The sequence below is a fragment of the Notothenia rossii genome (genome assembly GCF_949606895.1).
Source record: "Notothenia rossii genome assembly, contig: scaffold_72, whole genome shotgun sequence".
NCBI lineage: Eukaryota > Metazoa > Chordata > Actinopteri > Perciformes > Nototheniidae > Notothenia > Notothenia rossii.
In genome coordinates, this window is record NW_027639908.1 from 176484 (window position 1) to 200579 (window position 24096).

Below are 24096 nucleotides of genomic sequence, written 5' to 3' on the forward strand. Positions count from 1 at the left end.
GATATGATTATTGTTTAACATCACTCAAAACCCACCTGTTAAACACAGCATTCAACCACAACTGACTACCCCCCCCTATTTTCTGTTTTGTTTATCTCTTTTTGTATTTTTCTTTGTTTTTTTGTTTTTTTAATTCTCTGTCAAAGCGTCTTTGAGTTTCCTGAAAAGCGCTATACAAGTCTCATGTATTATTATTATTATTATTATAATATGAAGCTTATTGGCGCTAAATAGTGTAAGCTAATTCCGGCTAAGCTAATGGTGACTTAGCTAATTACAGCTAAGTTAGTGGTTACTCAGCTAATTGCGGCTAAGCTAGTGGTTACTCAGCTAATTCCGGCTAAGCTAATGGTGACCAAGCTAATTACAGCTAAGCTAATGGTGACTAAGCTAATTGCGGCTAAGTTAGTGGTTACTCAGCTAATTGCGGCTAAGCTAATGGTGACTTAGCTAATTGCGGCTAAGCTAATGTTGGCTAGGCTAAATGTGGGGGGCTTTGTGACGTTGCAAACCCGCGAAAGCGTTGTGAGACTTGAACACGGTTATAAGCTAATGTTCAGTTATTTGAACTGTATGTATGCGACATGAAGAGGGAAATAGACCATTTTGTTCACACCTGTTATCTTAGTAAACAAATGCCTTATTTTATTTTGTACATTCTGTGGGTAATTGTATTTTCTCAGATCTTTGTTTTATTTTACGAATACATTATTTCGAAATGTTCCTAAGTGGTTGTCCTGTTTGTCATTGTGCCTTTGCCGATGTTTTACTGTATATACTGTAATAGTAGCATAATGCAGGCTAGGGAAGCCTATCCCTTTAAGAGAGAGAGTGCATGTGTAGAGCGAGAGAGAGAGAAATAGAGAGAGAAGTAGAGCGAGAGAGAGAGAGAGGAGTTTCTGGAAGTTAAGTTACTCTGTTGAATTTACTTTTAGCTACATGTCTATTTCTAGTTTACTGAAAATAATTCCAGTACCTGTTGGCTGGTTATGAAACAAAAAGAGGAACTACAGTATGACAGGAAGGGAAGGAAGTTGAAAGTGAAAGTATGAAGTCAGACTGCCAGACTCCATTTTACAGCTGAACGGAGCAGGAGGAGAACAACAGGGTGAGTGTTAACACCAGGATCTGCTTTCTAACACATTCATTATTTACTCTGTTAGACTGGATGTCAGAACATCAGCGTCCTAGAGTCCAATGAGACTTCTGCAAGTGTTGTGAACCTTTTTTATTTCCTGGTTTCTGAATCATCAGAGCAACATAACATGTGACAGCTCAGCGCAGTCAAAATGGAGAGCGGCCTGTCTGAAGTCTGACTGAGTTGATGTTCTTTAACTGTGTGTGTGTGTGTGTGTGTGTGTGTGTGTGTGTGTGTGTGTGTGTGTGTGTGTGTGTGTGTGTGTGTGTGTGTGTGTGTGTGTGTGTGTGTGTGTGTGTGTGTGTGTGTGTGTGTGTGTGTGTGTGTGTGTGTGTGTGTGTGTGTGTGTGTGTGTGTGTGTGTGTGTGTGTGTGTGTGTGTATGTGTGTGTTTTCTCTCAGACTGAAGAAGATGAGTGATTTAAGAGATAAGGAAGAGGACGGGTTTCCAGTCCGGTCTATGGGGGATCGTCCAGACTTCAGCAATGAACCTGGACCCTCGGGCACAAAGTAAGAGTTTCTGCTGTAAACTGACCTGAAGATGATTCAGTTTTTATTAATACTGTCAAAATTATCGCGTTAACGGCGGTAATTCATTTTTAAATTAATTGCGTTAAAATATTTAACGCATTTAACGCATGTGCAGAATGGCCCGCCCCATACATCTCACCAGTGGCAGCGCCAGGGTATGTCTGGGCTACAGTCATTCCAAGAAATGTCTTAGCCCCACCTTGAAAAATGATGTTAAAGTAAGCAAAAATAAAGTCTGCCAACTCGCGGAGTAAATCACTCAGACAGCAGTTAGTCAGATTGATTTCAGTAGCCACTTGTCTGGAAACACCGAAGACTAGAAACGGTTTTGAAAACTTTTCTCACGTAGTGATCGTCTTCTCAATAGAACATCTTTGATAATGTCTTCTGGCCAATCAGAATCAAGATAACGGCGTGGTGTTGTTGCAGGAAGTCCTGACGGAGAATACTTTTGCTGTAGTACATCTCTATATACATCGATACAACATTACGTGTTGATAGAAATCAACACGTAATGAAATAAGACCCCACGGTTTGATGATTGATAGGTGTGTGGGCTGTCTTTCATTCTGACACACAGAGCAATGTTATAATAAACATACTGTATGTGAAATGGATATATCCGCCTTCTTTCATTTATCTTTCTATTCCCACAACAATACACATAAAGAAATGGCATATTTTGGACATAGTTCGAATGGTGATTAATCTGATTCATTAATTTTTAAGCTGTGATTAATCTGATTAAAAATTGCAATCGTTTGACAGCCCTAGTTTTTATGTAATATGATAATCTAAACTTCTTTTTAATGATCTCAGTAAAGAAACTCAGTAGAGTACAGTAACAAAGTTTAATTGAACTCTTGCTACTGGCATCATCAGCGATAGTAAATCATCTACTAGTGAAATCATCCTCACACTCTACATGTTGGACTTTGTGTTCAGCAAATAAAATAGAAACTTAGTGTTTCCCCTAACAACAACAGGGCGTTGGGTTTATTATTTAACCCTCCGGTATCATTCGATTGGACTACGCAAATTAGTCATTCGAGACACAAATGTCCACTGCAAAAGACTTTGATAAAAACATTATATTAAAAGGTGCTTGAAAGGAGTCAGCACAAAAATAAAACACTTTTTTAACAATTTTGGCAATTTTGCTGCTAATCTTTGACGTATCCAAGACTGTGATAAAAAAAAAAAGCCAGTCCCCAGACATGTATTTTTTGCAAAATAACTAATTTTCTCTGTTTTCATCATGAAAAAAAAACAGCGGTTTCATGTATTCAAAATGGCATTTAAAGGGTTAAAATCCTGAAAATGATTACATTTTTGGTATTTTCTATTAGGGTGGAAGTTGCTTTAAAGATTGAACCCAAAAAAGTTGTGAAAAAATATAATATTTTTAATATAATGTTTTTATCAAAGTATTTTGCAGTGGACATTTTTGTCTCAAATGACTAATTTGCGTAGTCGATTTGTTACACAGTGAATTAAAGACCGATTTCAAAAATTGGAATTCCAAAATAGATCGAGAAAAATACCCTTCTTACTAAAAATCAGGCCTTTTGCACCAACACAACCAAAGTTATTGCAAAATGAAAAATGACCCAGATGGACAAAAACGTCCACAGTGATACCGGAGGGTTAAACAAAAGGCTTATGTTATTTATTTAATTTATGTGCACGTTTCAGTGTCCACTGCGTTGCTTTGCACGTTTTACATTCACACACACACACACACACACACACACACACACACACACACACACACAGACAGACACACACACAGGCCCAAACCACTCCCTCGACCCTACCCCTCCGTGACGGAGTGAACTCCGTCTGTAGCCACACTCGCAGCTCAACGAGGCTCCCTCCTGTCAGATGGAGGGAGTAAATACAGCAGCAAGCTTTGGGACGGCCTCCCCTCTCTCCGGCAGAAATAGGAAATGCCGTAACTGTATGTAACAACGGTTTCAAATCAGCATCTCTTTGACAAAAATGTAAATTACAGTTTTTCTCGATTGCTAACACACATTTTTTTTTTAATTGCTCAGTTTCTCAGAACACTAAACACAATTCACAAAACCACACACCCAAAGTGCAAAACACCTAATTTCTCCTGCTAAGTGAAGAACTTCACTCAAAACGACAAACACTTACCAAATGCAAACTTTTGCACCAAATATAACACACTTCATTATTAACACTAGATGGTTTGACCACCCAGCTACACACTGCTGAGCATCACCTAAAGCTAGGGATGTAACGATACCAAAAACTCACGGTACGATAATATCGCGATAACAAGTCCACGGTACGGTATTTATCGCGATATTGAATAATAAAGGGAAGAAGAAAAAAAATTCAGATTTTTTTTTTTCAATAAAACATTTTTTTACTCGGAAAATGTTTTTTTATTACATAGTAAATCTGATTTTTACAGCATTTTTGTAGGATAGCAGTATTTTAAAGTGTCAAAAACAAAGTGACAGTAACAGACTGGAACAAGAAAACCAGTGTTTTTGTACCTACTATTAGCCTACTGCTACTACCAAACAAAGTAAGCATTTTCTTTATGCCACTGCATCTCACAAATAAACAAGGACATTTAATAATCAGACCCTGCAATAAAATAAATCAAGTTTCACTTTAGTTTTTCAAGTAACTCAACTCAAACTCACTAGTCACTCACTCAGCATCATCAGACAGGTTTTTAGGCATATGAGAATGTCCACATTTCCAGGTATTTATAAGCTGGGATGTTTGGGCATTTACAATATCCCCTGCTCTGGAAACAACTCTCTCGCTTGGTACTGATGTTGCTGGGACACCAGTGGTCGCGTTAACCGAATATTTTATTTAACAATGAAGGAAAAATCTGAAAGCAGTCTGTCATTTTGACAGATTAGAACAAACTCGGAACAGCGCCAACGTTTCCCCGCAGCCAGGCTCTGGTATTATGCTGTGTTATGCATGCCCTCCAAAAGGAAATGATATAGTTTCCAAACCGTACTTTGCCGTACAGATCAATACATGTCTGGGAGGTCTTGCTTTACGCTGTGCGCGTCCCGCGAGGTGCATGCACACACGGTATAACACCGCCCCCCCCCCCCCGTTGACAGTTCATGAGCATGCTCTATCGTGAACTTTTCAGACCCGACGGGTAATAAGGGATTATGACGGATATTTTACGATCCTGTCTGTCGAAATGACGGACAGCGAAAAAGTCTAACGCCAGGCTTATTGACATGGCGAGATATAAATATATGGTTGGTACTTGTCAATGTCTCTAGGTGTTTAAATGTAGCCCTGTAAATACGATGTCCTTTTGTGTTATCTGTTGTTTTATTTTCATGTTGTAACCTACTTGCTGCCATGTTAGACAGGTCTCTCTTGAAAAAGAGATCGATGATCTCAATGGGACCACCTGGTTAAATAAAGGTTTTTAAAAAAATAAAAAAAACTTTTTTTTTTTTTTAATTCTTTTTTTTAAAAATCGCGGTAGATTTTGTCAGTCTCACGACGGTATTGGGAAGTTTATTTACCGCGATACCGCGATATTCGGTATATCGTTACATCCCTACCTAAAGCACTTTCATCTGTTATGGGCTATGCTCTGTACATAGAGGGTTCTGCAGAGAAAGTAGCTTGAGTTTACAGAAATACAGTAAATGAAGAAATACAAATGAGTTGATGAAACAAACTCATATTTTATTCAAAACTAATGCATCTCAGCACATAGTTACTCTGCTTCGGATCTCTCTAAGTGTGATGGCATTGTTTGTCAAAACCAAGTTTGTAGCTGCTGCTTCCTGTACCTCATTGAACATCCTTGGCCTTCCACCTACACCTCTTCTTTTCTCAGTCCTTCAGATAAACAACAAAGATATTAGGGATGCACCGAATGGGAAATTCTTGGCCGAAACCGATACCCAAAATAGGAAACAGTTGGCCGAAAACCGAATGCCGAAAGGCCGAAAATGATTAATAGAAATATATATATATATAATGTATACATTTTTTACCAATGTTGTTCAGCTACCTGATTATGGAAAAAGACATGATTATGGCAAAACTTAACTTAAATAATAATCACTATTATGGGTCCATAAAACATTTATTCAGCACTTTTGAATGCATACAGTACATTCATTCCAAGTCAAGTGCATTTTCTTTTCTCTGTAGGATAACTAGAACAAAGTGCATTCAGAACAAAGCCACGGTGCTTTCAAATAAACATCTAGGCCAGTAGGCCTACAACTAACTAGTGTAAATAAAGACTGTAACAGCCAGGCCTTCAACAACAACAAATGCACCTATAAGTGCATGCATACAAATGTGCAAACTGGATAAATCCACATGAATGTAACTTTTTACAAATGAAATTACAATTGAATTTCAAGAATCTGTAAATAAGGCTGTCTGTCCTCATGAGCAATGTAAACAACATTGTATCATTTAGATACCGAAAGTAGAATATATTGAACACTGTGCTGCTGTCATTTCCCCCTAATGATAACCTGAGATGGTGAATTATAACTCACAATGAAAATGGTTCAGGAAAGTGGGTATAGAGTAGACATGTAGAACTAGATAAGCTTATGATAAGCCAGCCTCGTCTACTTATTAAGGAAAAGTGGGAGGTTCTTTTTAATGAACAGTAGCTTCTCTGCTTTATCAGCCATAAGTCTGTTCCTCTTCTCATCAAGCACATGAGAGGCAGCGCTGAACAGTCTCTCGCTGTCAGTGCTTGTGATTTGATCATACTCCGCATATTTGTCCGGGTGTTTTGATTTCAAGTGGTGGAGTAATCCCGAAGTGGTGAAAGTCTTTGCAGTTACACCCCCTTGAGACATTTCAGCTGAACACGTTTTACAAATCGCAATCCGCGCCTCTTTCTCTGATATTTTTAAATATCTCCAAGCGGCAGACATGTTGGCTGTGAGCCAGCCGCGAGCATGGTCGCGCGCCGTGCTTGTCGCCGCGTTTTGATTACGTCATCACAACAACACGTTAGCTTACCAACGTAACCCTGTTCTCTGACATTCGGTGATATTTTTTCGGTGCTAAAACCCTTTCGGCCGAAAGAGCCTTTTTAACCATTTTCGGCCGATAATTTTCGGCGGCAGAATATTCGGTGCATCCCTAAAAGATATAGTGGTTGGTCAGTGTCTGCGTTGCATAAAAGTAAGTTTACCACAGTACATTGTGCAGGATTTCTGTACAGTATAGTATGCAACATGCTAACAATTCAATTACAGTAATGAATATGTTTCACACAACAGATATAAGCTCTGATATATCATGAATTATGCAGAGCTAAAAACTGGTAACCTGTTTTCAAGTCTAAGTGTCCGGATTACAGAGGCAACAGTAAATCGGTTTAGATTAGGCTGAACCCTCTGAACGTCCTCTCTCATCGTCAAACCATGGTTGATAACATTTCATTTCATTAGAGAGTACTCTTCCTCCTCCTCTCACTCACACCCACCTCTTCCTCCTCCTCTCACCCCCAGCCCAGCTCTTCCTCTTCCTCTTCCTCTTGCTCTTGCTTCCATGTTGGCTTCCATTGTTGCTGTAAGAAAGTACTCACCTCTGGTCTTTTTAAAGTGCTAACATCCTGATTGATGAGCCAACAATGATGCTCTCAGGTGCCTGGTCAGGTGGAACGTGTTTCTTGATCATTGGTCCATGTGTGAGGCATTTTGAATATCAGTGTTTTAAACCTGCTAACACGTGACTTTATGTCAGATTGCTGTGTCTGACGTGGAGAAACGTGTGCAGTGGTTTGCAAAAAGTGTCACGTTGATTTGCAAATTATGTGAAAAGCTGAAAACGTTTTTGGAGATTTGAGCTGATGTTTTGCTCTTTGAGTGTCAGTTAAAATAATTGTGCTTTATGTATAATTTTTGTTTGTTAGCAATCGAGAAAAACTATAAGCCCCAAGCCTGTTTTTCAGGTCTCAGGCTCTAAAATGACATTCCCATAACAAATTACTTCCCTTCTAAAAGGTGTAAATTAATAATCTTTTTTCTCAAAGCAATGATAAACCTGTGAGTTGGATGTAGAAATGTCAGAATCAATATAGATTTTTTTTATTTTAAAGTAAATTCAGATTGAACATGGCAAAAAAATGTCAATTATAGTGTCGGTCCAAAAATAAACCATTACTTATAGTGGAATCCACTCTTGAATGATGGGATAGTAGACTAAAAGCTTTAGGAATAAGTACCCTGTATCAAGATTGATGGAAAAAAAGTGACATTTGACCTTCTTAGAGAGGTTTAGCAAAGAAAAAAAACACCTCTGCGGTCATTTGGGTGGAAATGGGTGTATTTGCCGTTTCTCTGGAACCCATTGGTCGATTTTGATGATTGACATCTCTTTTGAACCGTTAGAGCCAATAGAATCGAAGGGGGATTTCCACATACACACACACACACACATTACCATTGATAAATGAGAGCTATGCGCACACAGTTTGCCCAAAGGGAAACCTCTCTTATGCTCTGAAATCTGAAAACGTAAAACTAGGTTTATTGCTGATGGATTATCAGAAATCATTTCAAAGTGACACAGACACATTGGATTAACCTTCAGCAGCGTTTTATCGTTTTAATGCTATTGAACACAACTTTTGATCAGAAAACAACAAAGGTAAGACATATTGCCGTGTTGGCTACCTAATGATACGTGGGGTGATGTCTTTGTTAGCTTCTCATGTCGCGAGTTCGGATCGGTCAGTAATGACACCAATACTTGTTGAATCTGTGGAATCTCAGCTTGCTAATCGATATCTTGTTTGTGCAGATACGATAAGTAATAAGGGTATATTAACGTGATTTCTGTGCTAAGTGTGTTATCACTTTTTCGCTCAGGGCTAATTCAGAGCCTTTGTTATTACCCTTAAGTTTCGTTTTGCTAAAAATTGTTAATATTGTCTGATAGCTGAGTTTCTTCCCTTTAAGTGGGTATGACACATTAATAGGTTTTTAAATGTTAAGAAGCCCTCAGATGCTGTTTCTTGCAGATGTTGCGATTTTTTCCCCGCCCGCGGGGGAATGGGGCTTAACAGGTTGAACCCCATATTTGTGACAAGAGGTGCGTGAGCGGAACTCTCCTCTATTTAGGGTAAACGTTAAACTTTTAATACAAAAGTTGCCGACTTCTCATCCAAGATTACGTCACTTCCGCCGCCTAAAACCCAGGAGGTATACGATCTAGCACCACACACACACACACACACACACACACACACACACACACACACACACACACACACACACACACACACACACACACACACACACACACACACAGTGTCAGAGTACATCAGTGCAGGCAGGATCTCTTGGTCCGCCGACTCTGACGATCATTAGCCGGAAACACCTCCATAGGACTCCTTTGTTTACTTCTTAGACATAGACTCAGTCACCTGCGAGCTAACGTTGGGGTTAGGTGAGACGGAGTGGCTACACGCTTCGGGAATTTACCACGGCTGGGCTGCCATCCACTCGTCCTGCTTCTGCTGCTGTGGAGGCCCGCTTTCACCTATCGTGTGCGGAGGTGCGGAGGAGGATTCGCCGCGGAGGAGCTCCCACGGCTGAAGGCCCGCCATCCACCTGTCTTGGTTCCGCTGTTGGAGTCCTGCTCCCACCTGTCGCTGCTGTACGGGGGAGGATCTGCCACGGCTGTTTCTGCTTCTGCTGGTGCGGAGGCCTGATCTGGGGATACCGCGGAGAAACCGGAGCGCTGCCACACTGCTTCCTCGCCTGTTCCTTGCTGCTGTCCTGACGTGGATTTTGCCCCAGGAACATCGCGGATACTGTGTGCTGGACTGGGAAAATGGCCCATATCGTGATTCTGCTGTACCTATTGACTGTGTTGGACAATGAGGAAATCGCTAGTCCTCCTGAGAAATCGACTGGATTCAGGTCTGTTCTACCGCCCGCAGTGGACATCCCCTGTAGGGTTTCGGATGTGTTACACAAACAATTACTGGTTGCCTTGTCGCGGACATTCATTTCAACAAATGTTTGTCTTTCTCACTTGTCTGCTATGATGGTTCTTCAGAACTGTTTTTTGAACTCTAATCTCACTTTCGCGGAGTTTGCTGGTGACTCTAATACAGTTGACAATGTATGTGTGTTGGTTAAGAGAAAAAGGTGCTTGGTATTTTTATTATTGTTACTATCAGGGAATGTGCAGCCAAACCCTGGACCGCCCAGCAGCAGCAGCAGCAGCAGCAGTAGTCAGATAGCTACTCCTTCTGATTTTAATTCTAGATCTGGGTTGGGATTCATTCACTTAAATGTGCGCAGTCTGTTACCTAAGTTAGATTTTGGGCGAGCTCGACTGATGCTGATGTCATTGTCTTATCAGAAACGTGGCTAGATAAATCTATGTTGGCCTCTGACATTTACTTAATGGTTATAGTGTATATCGTACCGACCGTCCTAAAAAAGGTGGTGGCGTTGCCATTTGTGAAAAATAAGTTTTGTGTAACCAAGATGGTTTCCAAATCGATGAGTAAACAAATAGAATTTTTAGTCTTAAACATCGAAGTAGCAAAGGGTCAACAGGTCATGGTGGTGGGCTGCTACAGACCCCCCTCAGCTGTCAAGGACTCTTTATCTTCATTCGCAAAACTTTTATCTCAACTTGCCTACAAGGAAATAGTGCTACTTGGAGATTTGAACTGGGACTGGTTAACTTCAGTGTCAGAGGATTTAAAAAACCTTTGTACCTCTTTGAACATTACTCAGATTATAGACAGTCCTACTCGCCCTAACATTAAGGCCCTAATAAACCCTCCCTAATTGATCTCATTCTAACTAATGTTCCCTATAAATACTCATCTGTGGGAGTATTAGTGAATGATGTGAGTGATCTCTGTGCTGTAGCCACAATCAGGGACACTAAGGTCCAAAAGGTTAAACCTCGTATTATCAGTAAGAGACACAACACATTTTGTGGAGCAGGGTTTTGTTCATGACCTGTTTGGGTTTGATAGGGGAAAAATGGATCTGTGTGCAGATGTAGAAACTGCATGGTCTCATTTTTATCTTGGTTTTATGGAGATCATTGATAGACATGCACCTCTGCGTACATTTAGAGTGAAGGGACGAAACAATCCTTGGTTTTCTGCTGAACTGTCCAGTCTCCTTCATGAGAGAAACAAGGCCTGGGCAAAGGCTAGGAAATCAGGCTCAGAGGTAGAATGGCTACGGTTTAGGCAGCTAAGGAATAGCTTAACTTCAAATGTCAAAAGTGCTAAGTCTAAGTATTATCTGTCAGTTGCCAAAGAAAACCTAAATAATCCTAGGAAATGTTGGAAAGCCATAAAATCGATATCCCCCGGTGAGATCCGTAATGAGCTACCTCCGTGCCTCACCACAGCATCTGGATCTATATCAGACAGGGCCACCATGTTACATTGCTTTAAATTCCCTGTGAAGTGTGCACCTGTGCATGATCTGTTATGCTAATATGTATAGTAATGACCAAAATTGTCCATTGGAACCCAAATCAAAGGATGTTGGAATAGCAACGAATTTGACGAGTTTTGAATTTGCCGGGGAAATCTGCAGTCGACCTTCGCCTTCGTGGGCGTGGCTTGCGATCTACTGCGTGACGTCACGAGATGGACGCCGCCGCACTGTTTACATTCACCACCGTTCGTTTTTTCTCTTTTTCAAAGTCGAATTTCTCAACGTTTTTGAGCTAGTATTTCCCTGGAAAGTGTGTCGGAGTCGACTGGAAGTGATTGCCAATCGAGAAAACCTGACAATGGAGGCGACAGTGAAGAAAGAGGGATGAAAAACACAGGGGAAACGATGCATTGCCGCTGGCTGTAGTAATGTCAAGTCTGCCGAAGTGGCGATGTTTCTGTTCCCAAAAGATGAAGGTGAGCCTGGCTGGTGTCATTGTTTCGTAGATTCTTTGATTGATCATGATAAATAAAGGCCACTGGTCGATTCGAGAGAGAGAGAAAGAGAGACTGAGAGAGTTACAGGGTTGTTGTTAGCATCTGGTGCTAGCTCGGAGCTAACGGAGATTAGCTGTTTCAACAATAAGGAGAGGGAGAGTGCTCTCCTGTGGACTGAGAGAGATAACGTCAGCTCAGGGAGGTAAACTGTAGCCTAAGTTATCTCAGTGGGTTTGGTCATCTATGTAAACAAATATTTCCATCTATGTGATATTAGTTGTATAAAATAGGTTAAGAAATCCTTCCAATGTTTTTTGATTATTGAAATATATGTTTCATATGAGTGTTGAGAGCTGTATCCATAAATCTCTTAATGTTGCCCTCAAAGTGCACCAGATTGATCACTTTCCTCATCTATCCGAAAAGCTGTCCAAATCAATCATTTCTCTCACACTAGTATCACTTTCCAGAGTCTCCGCCATGTTTACAATCGCAACTGGGTACATCTTGTGACGTCACAGCCACTATCGTCTGCAACTTCCGTTAGGCTCAGACGGCAACATTAATAATTCATTAATTCATTAATTATGAATTATTAAAAAGCCATGAACAGGCACAATGATATGTAAGGAATGAAACTGCCATTTCATTTTGGTGCAAAAACATGCACTTCACTGGGCCTTTAAAGAGCATTTTGTGTCCTGTGGCTCTCTGTTTGATTCTGTTTCTAACTCTGCTTCTGTGAACACCCCAATCCGTGACTCTGAACAATGTGGTCTGGAAAACCCTTTCAGTTTTACTCCTTTTACTGTTGATGTTGTTCTTGAAGCTTTATCCAAGTTAGATCCTAGGGAACCGGCTGGCCCGGACAACGTAGAGCCTTTCTATTTAAAGATAGCTGCAGATTTTATTGCTCCATCTCTTACTTCTCTTTTTAACCTCTCCCTCAGCACAAATACAATTCCAAAAGTATGGAAGTCAGCTTATGTCCTGCCTCTACTAAAAGGAGGGGAGGCAACTATTTTAAATAACTATAGGCCAATCTCTAAATTGTCAGTACTGGCTAAAGTGCTCGAACGACTAGTGAGTGAACAGGTAAAGGAGTTTTTATGTAAACATGACATCCTGTCTAAACATCAGTCAGGCTTCAGAAAGCAACACAGCACCATCACTGCCACAATGAAAGAGGTGAATGACATTAAGAGTATCTTAGATAATAAGCAGAGTTGTGCAGCTCTGTTCATTGACCTGTCCAAAGCGTTTGATACCGTCGATCATCACATCTTAAAGCAGAGGCTACTCAGTATTGGCATATCGAGCCATGCAGTGGGGTGGTTTGTGAACTACCTCTCTGAAAGGTCCCAATGTGTTCACTTTGATGGGCTGTCTTCTGAGTGGTTAAACATTACTAATGGTGTTCCTCAAGGTTCTGTTTTAGTTCCACTTTTATTCTCCATATATATCAACAGTTTAGGTGAACATGTGGATGAAGCTACTTTACATTTGTATGCGGATGATACCGTGATGTACTGTGCAGGTCCCTCCATTCAGGAGGCTGGTGTTAAATTACAGGCTGTTTTTAACATTATTCAGACTCAGCTCTCTGAACTAAAGCTTATTTTAAATGTTGGTAAAACCAAGATAAAGCTCTTTTCTAAAGCTAAAAAAACACCAGAGCCTGTTGTAGATATCGTTACTATGCAAGGACAAGTACTCAAAGTGGATCCCTCTTATAAACACCTTGGTATCTGGCTTGATGATTGTCTCACTTTTAAACCTCATGTCAATAACCTGCTTAAAAAGCTGAGGGTTAGGCTAGGTTTCTTCTTCAGGAACAAGTCCTGTTTCTCACTTGAGGCCAGGAAAAGGCTCTGTGACCTTTTGACCTGTGCTGGACTATGGTGATCTGATCTATATGAATGCACCTGCCAATTACCTGATCAAGTTAGATGCTGCATATCACAGTGCTCTGAGATTTGTGACAAACTGTAAAGCATGAACCCATCACTGTACCCTGTATGCAAGGGCAGGTTTGCTTTCACTAACTGTACGGAGGCTCAGTCACTGGTATCTTTTTATTTACAAAGCAATGTTAGGGAAACTTCCATCCTACATCTGCTCCCTGATCTCACAGCGTATTGTAAGTGGCTACTGCCTGAGATCGAATGCTGTGGTTTTATTAAATGTGCCAACTGCTAGGACTGTCTTAGGGAAGACAGCTTTTAGATGCGCAGCTCCGCTAATTTGGAACAGTCTGCAAAAGGAATGGAAGTTGAGCAGTTTGGTTCCATTACATGTTTTTAAAGCAAGGTTAGATGCTATCCAATCGGAAACTGTTGGTATCTGTAAATGCTACTCGCTATACAAACTGTAGTCAATGTAAATATGCCATATGATGTCCTCTTTGTTTTTCTGTCATGTTTGTATTCATGTTGGAACCTACTTGCAGCAGGTCACCATTGAAAAAGAGGTCAATGATCTCTGAGTTTTCACCTGAATAAATAAAGGTTTTGAATTGACACACACTTTTTGTCTAACAGGCTAACACAGTTCTGTGTACTGTTATGCTGTTACAGTATGTTCAGTCATCGTTCTTATGTTGAACGTGAATACATTTACTTTGAAAGTGATTATGGGATGTATTTCTTCTTTCATAGCAATTTTTTTCTTCATACTTTCTTGCCATGAAATAGGTCTTAAATTCTATTCAAAGTAGTCTTAAAAAGTCTTAGATTTGAGTTGGTGAAACCTGCAGGAGCCCTGAGTAAGCTAACATTATTTAAGGATATTTCAAGATGCAACATCATCATTGTATCAGTGGCATAAAATGATTTTAAATTGCAAAAATATTGTTAAAGACTGAAAATTCTCAAAACTAAATATATTGGACTACTTGGGCATGTTTATGATATATATTATTAATGAATAGTAATAACCTGCTCAGCTGGTTGTGTTTAGCATTAGCAGATATAACAGAGTTTTGAGAGATCACATGTAGAGTCAATGCAAAGACCCAGATCCGTGCCGGGCAACACGAATAAAGTGAAGATGTTAAATTCATGTCACCTGCGTATTCGTGCAGCGAGAAACATTTCAACTTGAGCTTAAAGTTTGTGGCGCTCTGTTCCAAAAGCCTGTCAGAGTTGAGATTGTGCTCCTGTGGTCTCTGACGGTCTGAGGGGAATCAGAGAGGAGAGCAGAGCTCTACAGCAGCTCATATTCAACAATATACTCACTGCTGTAATTATGACTACATGAAGTCACTCTGAGCGATGATGGAGCAGCTCAAATGTTAGCCTAGCTTTAACCAAAGCGATCTCATTCAGAAAACATTATAAATGTTTATGCTCGTTGTGTTGGAGACAGACCTGCAAAGCATTAACTCAAGCTTTTTACAAATCACTAACATTCTGTTGATATTTCTGCATCCTTTCCATATTTCTATTGCTATTAATTCACTGCAAATTCTATGTGTAAGGGAAACTTCTGCAGCAATGTAGAGTCAGGACTCAGAGAGACACGAGGAGAGTTGGAGCTTTGATGTCAAACACTGATAGTTTATATATATATATATATATATAGAGAGGAGTTTATATATATATATATATATATATATATATATATAGAGAGAGAGAGAGAGAGATGAATTGAATTGTTTTGAGTAAGCTGCATCAGAAATGAGCTCCTGAACAAAAAAATCGAAATTGGACCTAAAAAGTGAGACATTTTATAGGAAAATCTGCAGAATGAACTCCAAAGAAGAGTTAACGACATTGATCAACAGAAACCAGAGGAAGAAACGCCATTTTTGGATGTATTTTTGAGTTGAAACTACAAACTAGCTTTCAACTACCAATTGACAACTGTCAACCGTCTAGCTGTGGGCTGCTAGCTGTGGGCTGGCAGCTGTGGGCTGCTAGCTGTGGGCTGCCAGCTGTGGGCTGCTAGCTGTGGGCTGCCAGCTGTGGGCTGCCAGCTGTGGGCTGCCAGCTGTGGGCTGCCAGCTGTGGGCTGCTAGCTGTGGGCTGCCAGCTGTGGGCTGCTAGCTGTGGGCTGCCAGCTGTGGGCTGCTAGCTGTGGGCTGCTAGCTGTGGGCTGCCAGCTGTGGGCTGCTAGCTGTGGGCTGCCAGCTGTGGGCTGCCAGCTGTGGGCTGCTAGCTGTGGGCTGCCAGCTGTGGGCTGCCAGCTGTGGGCTGCCAGCTGTGGGCTGCCAGCTGTGGGCTGCTAGCTGTGGGCTGCCAGCTGTGGGCTGCTAGCTGTGGGCTGCCAGCTGTGGGCTGCCAGCTGTGGGCTGCCAGCTGTGGGCTGCCAGCTGTGGGCTGCTATCTGTGGGCTGCCAGCTGTGGGCTGCCAGCTGTTACCTGCCACTGTTGGAAGGAGCTGCACCAAAGAAGGTAGCGGAACATTATAAACTGTGAATTATTTCATGAAGATAAAAAGAAAGGAAAAGAAAAGTATTTGTAAGCTAATTAATTAGCCTAGCCTCTCTTTGGAACAAAACAAGTGGTCGCCATGGAAACTGTCCAGCAGGCAAAAACGAACTTCTCAGCTCTCAGAGCAGAGGGAAGAGAGATTGAATATCCTGCTAAATGTAAGAGTGTAAATGCTAAGGACAAACACAAGGAGAAGACACTGTGTGGAAACCCAGAGGTCCTCTTCACTGACTATGCCCAACAAAAAGGAGGAAGGAAGAAGAACCTCATATTCTTCACTGATTCCATCTACATCTGGAAAGATACTCTGTGCAGGAATTATGCATACGTATCCAGAGAGGGCATCGGCTCAGGAGGCAGATTACAAATGTGTAAAGATGAACACCTTGACAAAGATGACCCTCTGCTCACCATCACATACTACACCAAAGGAAAGGTCATGGTCCAAGGGAAGGAAGCCAACCTGGAGTCCTTCCAAGAGGCATTCCCCCTGTTGAAAGCTGAGGTGGACAGAAAGAGGATCAATGTCCCCTCTGATGTCCCCTCTGATGTCCCCTCTGATGTCCCCTCTGACAGCGAAGGTGATGAGAGCTCAATAGAGAACCCCAACACCTTGTCCATCTCTGCCCCTCCCACACCGGCCAGCTCCACCAATCAGCTGAAGGAGAGTATGGCCCTGCTGGAGCTGGACTTTGCAGAATTCAAAGAGCGGACCCAGGCCAGGCAGTCTGGTCCCCCAGACAACACTCTGCAGCAGCTTAAAGAGGACCTCCAGCAGCTCAAGAGCAACAACGAGGCTTTGGCATCTGACCTCAGAGGAAGTGTAGAGGCACTCAAACAGGAGAACAGTGTGCTCCGTGTTCAGTTAGCCAAGGTGAGGGAGGATGCTGAGTGTAGAGAGAAGAGCTTCACCAGGCAGGTCCAGCACCTGACAGAGAAACTCTCATCAGTCCTCACAATGACGAGTAGAGAGACACAGACTCTTCCTGCCAGTGTCCTCCCTGGCCCACCCTCTCTGCTCAGCACCCAGCCCAACAACACCCTGGCCCGTCTGATACACCCACACAGCCAGCTGCCCACAGCCAGCTCTGCCCATCCCAGCCTCCCTCTACTCAGCAGGAAGAACAAGACCCACAAGTGGTCCTGCTGGCTGACTCAAACGGGAAGTTCCTGGACCCAAGAAAGCTTTTCCCTGATAAAAAGGTGCTGTCTAAACACTGCAGCCCCCCAGGCCAGGCCATGAAGCTGTTGGAAAAGGAGACCCTCAGGAGCCCTCAGTACCTGGTGATCCACACGGGAACAAATGACCTGCACACCCTCCGTAGGGACACTGCTGAGGCAGTGAGGAAAATGGCGGGAGCAGGCCAGTAAGGGAATTCCCCGACACCCGCATTGTGGTCTCCACCCTGCTGCCAAGGACAGACACCCCTCCTCATGTCATCCATGACATTAATATGAGATCAGAAAACAGCTGCTCCTTGTCTCCCTCCCCGCCTACAGCAGCGGAGCTATTTTTTATATATTTGTCTCACTATACAGGTTCATTTTGATTGTTTTGTATTTTTTAAAAGATGCGTTCTTTTCATATAAGCTGTTGGAATATTCAGGGACTCCCACTCCTCAACCTTTGAGATTAAGAGTGAGAATCCAGAGTTCTTAGAATCTATCAAAGATGTTGATATAATTATATTACAGAAACATGGTGTAAAGATGATCTGCTCACTCACTGTCCTCCAGGTTATAATGAAGTCATGGTGCCCTCTATAAAATCAAAAAACATACGCAAGGGCAGAACATCGGGGGGGATCTTGGTGTGGTATAAAAGGAGATCTTTGCCATCAGATCTCAGTAGTAAAACAAGGTAAATCACACATCTGGCTAAGGTTAGATCAAGCCCTGGGCATAACTGACAGGAATCTATACGTGTGTGCTCTTTATATACCCCCAGTAGATTCTCCTTATTCTGAAGAAGACATTTTTGAAACTCTCCATTCAGAAATAGCCTACTTTCAGGCCCAGGGAAATGTGCTTCTAACTGGAGATCTGAACGGACGAACAGAATTGAACCTGATGTCATAGACCCACAGGCAGCCACCATGTATTTGGTGAGCCCCCTGTTTACCACGCCAACCGTCAGCCATCGGAACAGCCTTGACTCTGAAATCAATCAGAATGGCAAAGAGATAGTGCATCTCTGTCGGGCCTTAGGCCTGTCTGTACATAGTGAGAGAGAGAGAGAGAGAGAGAGAGAGAGAGAGAGAGAGATGAGAGAGAGAGAGAGAGAGAGAGAGAGAGAGAGAGAGAGAGAGAGAGAGAGAGAGAGAGAGAGAGAGAGAGAGAGAGAGAGAGAGAGAGAGAGAGAGAGAGAGAGAGAGAGATGTTCAGGTTCAGAGGGGACTCTTTAGGGAGATTCACATACTCCTCAGCTCTAGGGTCTAGTGTAGTAGACTATGCAATCACTGACATGGACCCCTCCACTATCAGTGCATTCACTGTCAGACAGCAATCCCCCTTTTCAGACCACAACCAAATCAATGTGTTCTTTAAAGTCTCAGGTCCAATGAGTGACACAACAAGGGGACCCAGTAAGCTGTATACATTAAATCCTACTTACAGATGGGCCCCAGACAGTGGAGACAAATTCACCATGGCTTGAACTCACCTGATCTGATGAATGACATGTCACTACAGTGTTTTCCCACAGATCTGAAATATACTTGGGGGGGAAGGTGCCAGGGGGGGGGGCTGCGAGCGGTGTGAGCGGACCGCGGGGCGGGCTTTGTGACGTGCAACACATGTGACAAACAACAAGTTTTAACAACAGGTTTATTCATTAACTTTACATTACTGTATGGCAATATTCATTTTGTACAAAGATGGCACTGTTTGTCAGAGCACTTAATCCGTCTAGGTTTGTTGAAGAACAGCTCCAACGCCTGTGTGTATGAGAACGCCTCATCCCATCCCGCTGGTCCACTGACTGCTATCCGCATACATGCAGCCAGGTGCTCCCCTTTCAGTCGGTTTCTCATGTCAGCTTTCATCTGTAAAACAGACAGTTTGTTTTAAATGAACTATACAGAATGACATGTAACAGGGGAATGACACTTACCCTGTTCATCGTAGAAAAAATCCCTCTCGCAGTTTACACTGGAGACAGGGATGACCAACCCCGCTGAAGAGAGAAGGCTGAGGTTTGGGTATATTTCTGCCCATTCGTCCTTCTCACTGGCCAGGAGCTGCATGATCTCAGCTTGTGTCTTGTCCTTCAGAGATTAGCCAAGGCAGGGCAAATGAGTATACAGTATAATTGAAACATTTACAGATGTCAAAACAAGCAATTCTAACCGTCAAGTTCATATTAATTTAGGTATTTACCAACCTTAAATGTTCCTTCAAGAACATGCTGCTTGTAGGAGGTCCACTCTTGGATAACTGTGGCATCCTGCCCTGGGATGAATTTGTTGGCAAGGGTCTGCAACATTGAAATGTTGGTTACATCATTGGAGGTAACTGCCTTTGGACCCAGGACACTGAAGGCCCCCAGCACTTCAATATGCTGGAACCTGCTCTCAATGTTGCTCTCCAGGCTGCAGATGTAAGGTTTGAGGACCTGGAATGATATTATACATTTTTCAGTTCAAGGAAAATAAATATTGGAATGTAAAAGTAAGAAGGGATGTATTTACATCTCTGACACATCTGGCCCACATATCTTCCCGGGGGCGCTCCCCTCCTGATCCTCTCCTCCTCTCTGGCAATGCTAAACGCCCCAAGTCCACCTGGGTTGTCCAAGTCTTGGTGTAGGCGAGCAAGGAACGTTCCGGGGAGTGGGGTCTCGCCTGCCTCCAGAATTCTCCTCAGAGTAACAAGTGTGACTGGCACCTAAATGTGGAAAAAGACAACAATATAATAGGATGGATAATGCAAATAACTGGGAGCATCAAATGCATTTCTTTGTAATCTACCTGCTCCTTTATGTGGAGAAAGTTCACATCAGCTCTCTGAAACACCTTAGACAGCATTGCAATGTGGGGCAGCACATCTGCCTGAAGGTAGAGGGCAGCCACAAAGCGGTATGTGGCACAGACATTATAGACCTTTGGCCACTGGGCACTTCCTTGTGCTCGCTTCTTCTGCCAGAGCAGCCAGCACAGCTGGAAGGTTCCTCTGGAGCTTTTGAACGGCTAGGTGCTGCGATAGCCACCTTGTATCTTTCACCTCCTAACAACAAGTAGAAACACTGGTAAGTAAAATATATGTAAATAATATGACACCACAATAGTATTATGAAAATAGGTGAAAACACACCTTGACTTTCAAGTCGTTCAGACCAAGAGTGGTAGCGGCAGCACTCAGTGTGGCTGACCTATTTGCACTATTTCTGAAGAATAGGTGCAGTTCCTGCAGGTGGTTCCTGAAGTGTGCCATATACCTGACAGCATTTGAGGCATCTTTGCATGCCAGTGCTAGTCTGTGAGCAGCACACGCTACAGAAACCAGCTTTGGAAAACTGTCTGTGAGCTGCTTTGCCACTCCATTCAGACGGCCTAAGTTTAAGAATTAAATGCAGTGTTGAGGGCGTCATTTTGTTTCCTTTAATAACAGCTGAAAATACACATTTCACACAATCCATTAGATTTAACCATAAACTCCATACCCGTCATCACTGCTGCACCGTCTGTCCCGAGTCCGTAGAGCCTGTCTACCGGGAGATCCTTCTTCTGTAGTACACTCTTGATGGTAGCAACAACGCTGTCAGCTTTCCCATCTTCCAGAGTTACCAGGTCAAGGAAGTGGTTGAAAACATAACCCTCTTTATCCAGGTGTCTAAAATAAAAATGTATAGGTTTTCACACATATTAATAAATATTAAGTTTAACTAGGCCTACATCTTTATTTAAATGCACATCATACCTTTAAAAAAGACCCCACCTAACATGTAAATCCAGCTGGCGGTTTACAGATCCATCTGTGGTTTCATCAACCTCTAGGCTGATTGCTTGATGACCTTATCTCTTCCAAAATAGGCGACTCTACTATCTCTGCAAGGATCTCCAGCATTTCATCCACTATTCTGTGTGATTGATAATTGTTTCTTTGATCCACCTGAGAAAAAGACATCATTTAACATTTAGCTGGTTAAAGTTCTTAGTTTCACAAGCATCATTTTGTACTAGGTTTACCTTCAGATTTTCAAAGTAATCACAACCCAAAAGCTGAGCTAAACTTAAGAGCTTAGGGTAGTTGGTGTGGTGAGCCATCTCATTCTTTACTAGCCAGTAAAGGCATTTGAATCCACCTATGACGGCCTCATGCTCCATAATAACTGTGGGCTCAAAAGCCTGCATCACTGAGTAGCCTAGACCAAGGGCAAAGACATCATTCATTATATGAGCCAAACATGGTTGATAGGTTGCAGAAATTAGCTTTACATAAAAAAATGATATACCTGATGCAAGTGAGACCTGATGCTTTACACTATATTGATGAGGCTCTGAGGAGATGTGGCGCTCGATATAATCCTTGCGGAAAACAAGAATCCCAACTTCTATGAAAGCCCGTTTTAAGGGGCCTTTCTTTATTGGAGGCTTGTGTTGCCTGCAGATTCGGCATAACATTCCTTTTTAAAAAGAAAAACGTGTTAATTCTTACAAAAAATAAGTTTTATTACAAATATGAACTTGCAAATGCCATTCATACCATGCTGGGTGAGGTAGAGCCAATTCTTGAACTGTGGCATTTTGAGCCAATCAGGGTTCCATCCTGAGTGGCGATGCTTGGAATCTGAAAATAATGCATTGGTATTACTGCATTTAAATGGTAGAGTTCTCCTTGCTATTATACTGTGTCTGTGTCTGTGTCTGTGGTGCTTGGAACTGTGCTGCTTGTTCACCTGCACCTGCTTGTACCACACTGGGACCTGCTGCTGCTTGTATCACACTGGGACCTGCACCTGCTTCTACACTGGGACCTGCTGCTGCTTCTACCACACTGGGACCTGCTGCCTCTCCCTCAGTACTCTGACTAGTTGTGCCAGCATCTTCACTGACCACCGGCTAGAATTGAAAACAAGCTTGAATCTAGTTTGGTCTCTGCATTGCAACTCACTGTTGACTGCAATTGTATAATTTCAGGTCAAATGAACCGACATATATCATTATTGAGACGTATGCATTTATTATTGCCATTGCAAGCAAAATGCTAACATTGGCTAAGTTACCTGTGGTCTCTCCTCCTCTCCTCGTCTCTCCTCCTCATCCTCACGCCGTATTCTCTTAAAATATTTTTGAATACTCATATCTGAGGAGTAATGCAGGGGGAACAGTCTAACCTTAGCTAAAGTTAATCTGTGTCCTTCTAACTGGCATAGCCCGAAGAGAAAACAAATTATAATCTTTTTTATATTTAATTTAGCACACGTAACTTGCACGCAGCAAAGTTGGCCTGGTTACGTTAAATACACTCTTAGTTGCCACTAACTTCAAATAATTCGAATCTCCTACCAAAGTCAGAAAACAGCAACACAATAAGGAGAAAATAGTTACTTTACCTTAGTGTCCGCGTCTTCTAAATTAACGTCGTCTTCTCCGTTTTTCGTTGCTTCACGCGATGGCAGCACGAACAGGAGGTGTCGAGCGAGGGATCATACACTAGTTAATCGATCGCAGAGCCAACAGGGGGGGATTATTGTCCCCTAGTTAATCAACCGCAGAGCGAACAGGCACAGGAGACGTAGAGCGAGGGCTCATTGTCCATTAGTTAATCACTCGCAGATGGCGTCGCTCGCGGACGGATACATTTTTTTTTTTAAAAGGTCCGAAATATACTTGGGCGGGCCTTAATATACCTGGGCGGCCCGCCCAAGTATTAACATTGTGTGGGAAACACTGCACTATTTGACCAAAATCAATATGTTCCTACCAAAGATGGTGTAAACATGGCCATTGATTATATCAATATGATATTTCACAAGGCAGCTATTAAAGCTGACCTTGTAAAACAAAAGCGGAAGCCTGTTAAAAGGCAAAACGCTGACAAATGGTTTGACCAGGAATGACCATCAGAAAAGACCTGAGAAAAATAGCAAATGAAAAACATCGGCAACCAAACAACCCAGCCTTACGCATTAGATACAATGACCTTTTAAACAAATATAAATGTACAATAAGGAACAAAAACAAAATGATACCCTCATGAAACTTGAGGATATTGAGAAAGCCATTGATCAAAATCAATTCTGGGATCTGTGGAGCAACTTCAACACAAAACAACCGCAAGCATTACCCATCCAAAACGGTGACATCTGGAGAGAACATTTTGAAAGTTTGTACAAAGACATACCAATAAATCTAATGAATTCAGATCAATGTATTACAAAAGAGAAACTCCAAACATTAGAAGAAACTATTAAAGACCACCAGGACCCCCTTGATTTCCCAATGACTTGGGAAGAGTTGACCACACAGACACAATCTCTCCGGCCAAGGAAAGCTTGTGGCCCAGACAACATTCAAAAGGAAATGCTCAGATGCAGCACCCCAGAGATGCAGGGTACAGTATTAAAGCTGTTCAATATCATATTGCAGTCAGGATGTTTCCATCTGGTGCAAAGGGCTCATCTCCCCCATTCATAAGAGTGGAGACAAATCAGACCCTAAGAACTACCGTGGCATCTGTGTCAGCAGCTGTCTGGAACATTATTCTGTAGTATTCTAAATAAAAGAATACAAGATTTCCTTAACCGACAATCCATCTTGAGTCAAAATCAAATTGGCTTCCTTCCAAAACACCGCACCACCGACCATGTATATACCCTTCACACTTTAGTTAACAAACATGTACACCAAACACAACATGGGAAGATATTCACTTGTTTCATTGATTTCAAAAAAGCTTTGGACTCTATTTGGCACGAAGGGCTCTATTATAGACTTCTACATTGTGGTGTAGGGGGCAAAATGTACGATCTGGTTGAATCAATGTATTTAGGGAATAAGTGTGCTGTTCAAACTGGAGACAAACAAAGTGAATTCTTCACCCAGAGAAGAGGTGTTCGTCAGG

At 42.2% G+C, this 24096-nt stretch overlaps 2 protein-coding genes across 2 annotated transcripts in view; one reads left to right on the forward strand and one right to left on the reverse strand.

Annotated features, from left to right (window-relative positions):
• The window catches only part of LOC307027258 (protein NLRC3-like), a gene marked incomplete at its 3' end in the record, with an annotated part of 99381 nt that overhangs the window by 60908 nt on the left and 14377 nt on the right, over window positions 1-24096 (forward strand). The window lies entirely within an intron of this gene.
• Window positions 20125-22633, reverse strand: LOC307027266 (uncharacterized protein; the record flags this gene model as incomplete). The annotated part of the gene is made up of 10 exons (XM_079695475.1): window positions 22586-22633; window positions 22256-22335; window positions 21929-22091; window positions 21736-21819; window positions 21485-21655; window positions 21219-21394; window positions 21044-21141; window positions 20693-20862; window positions 20344-20582; window positions 20125-20256 (listed from the first exon to the last, which is right to left on the reverse strand). Exons 2-10 carry the CDS (start codon window positions 22331-22333, stop codon window positions 20125-20127), a joined length of 1311 nt encoding a protein of 436 aa, XP_079551601.1. The 5' UTR covers window positions 22334-22335; window positions 22586-22633.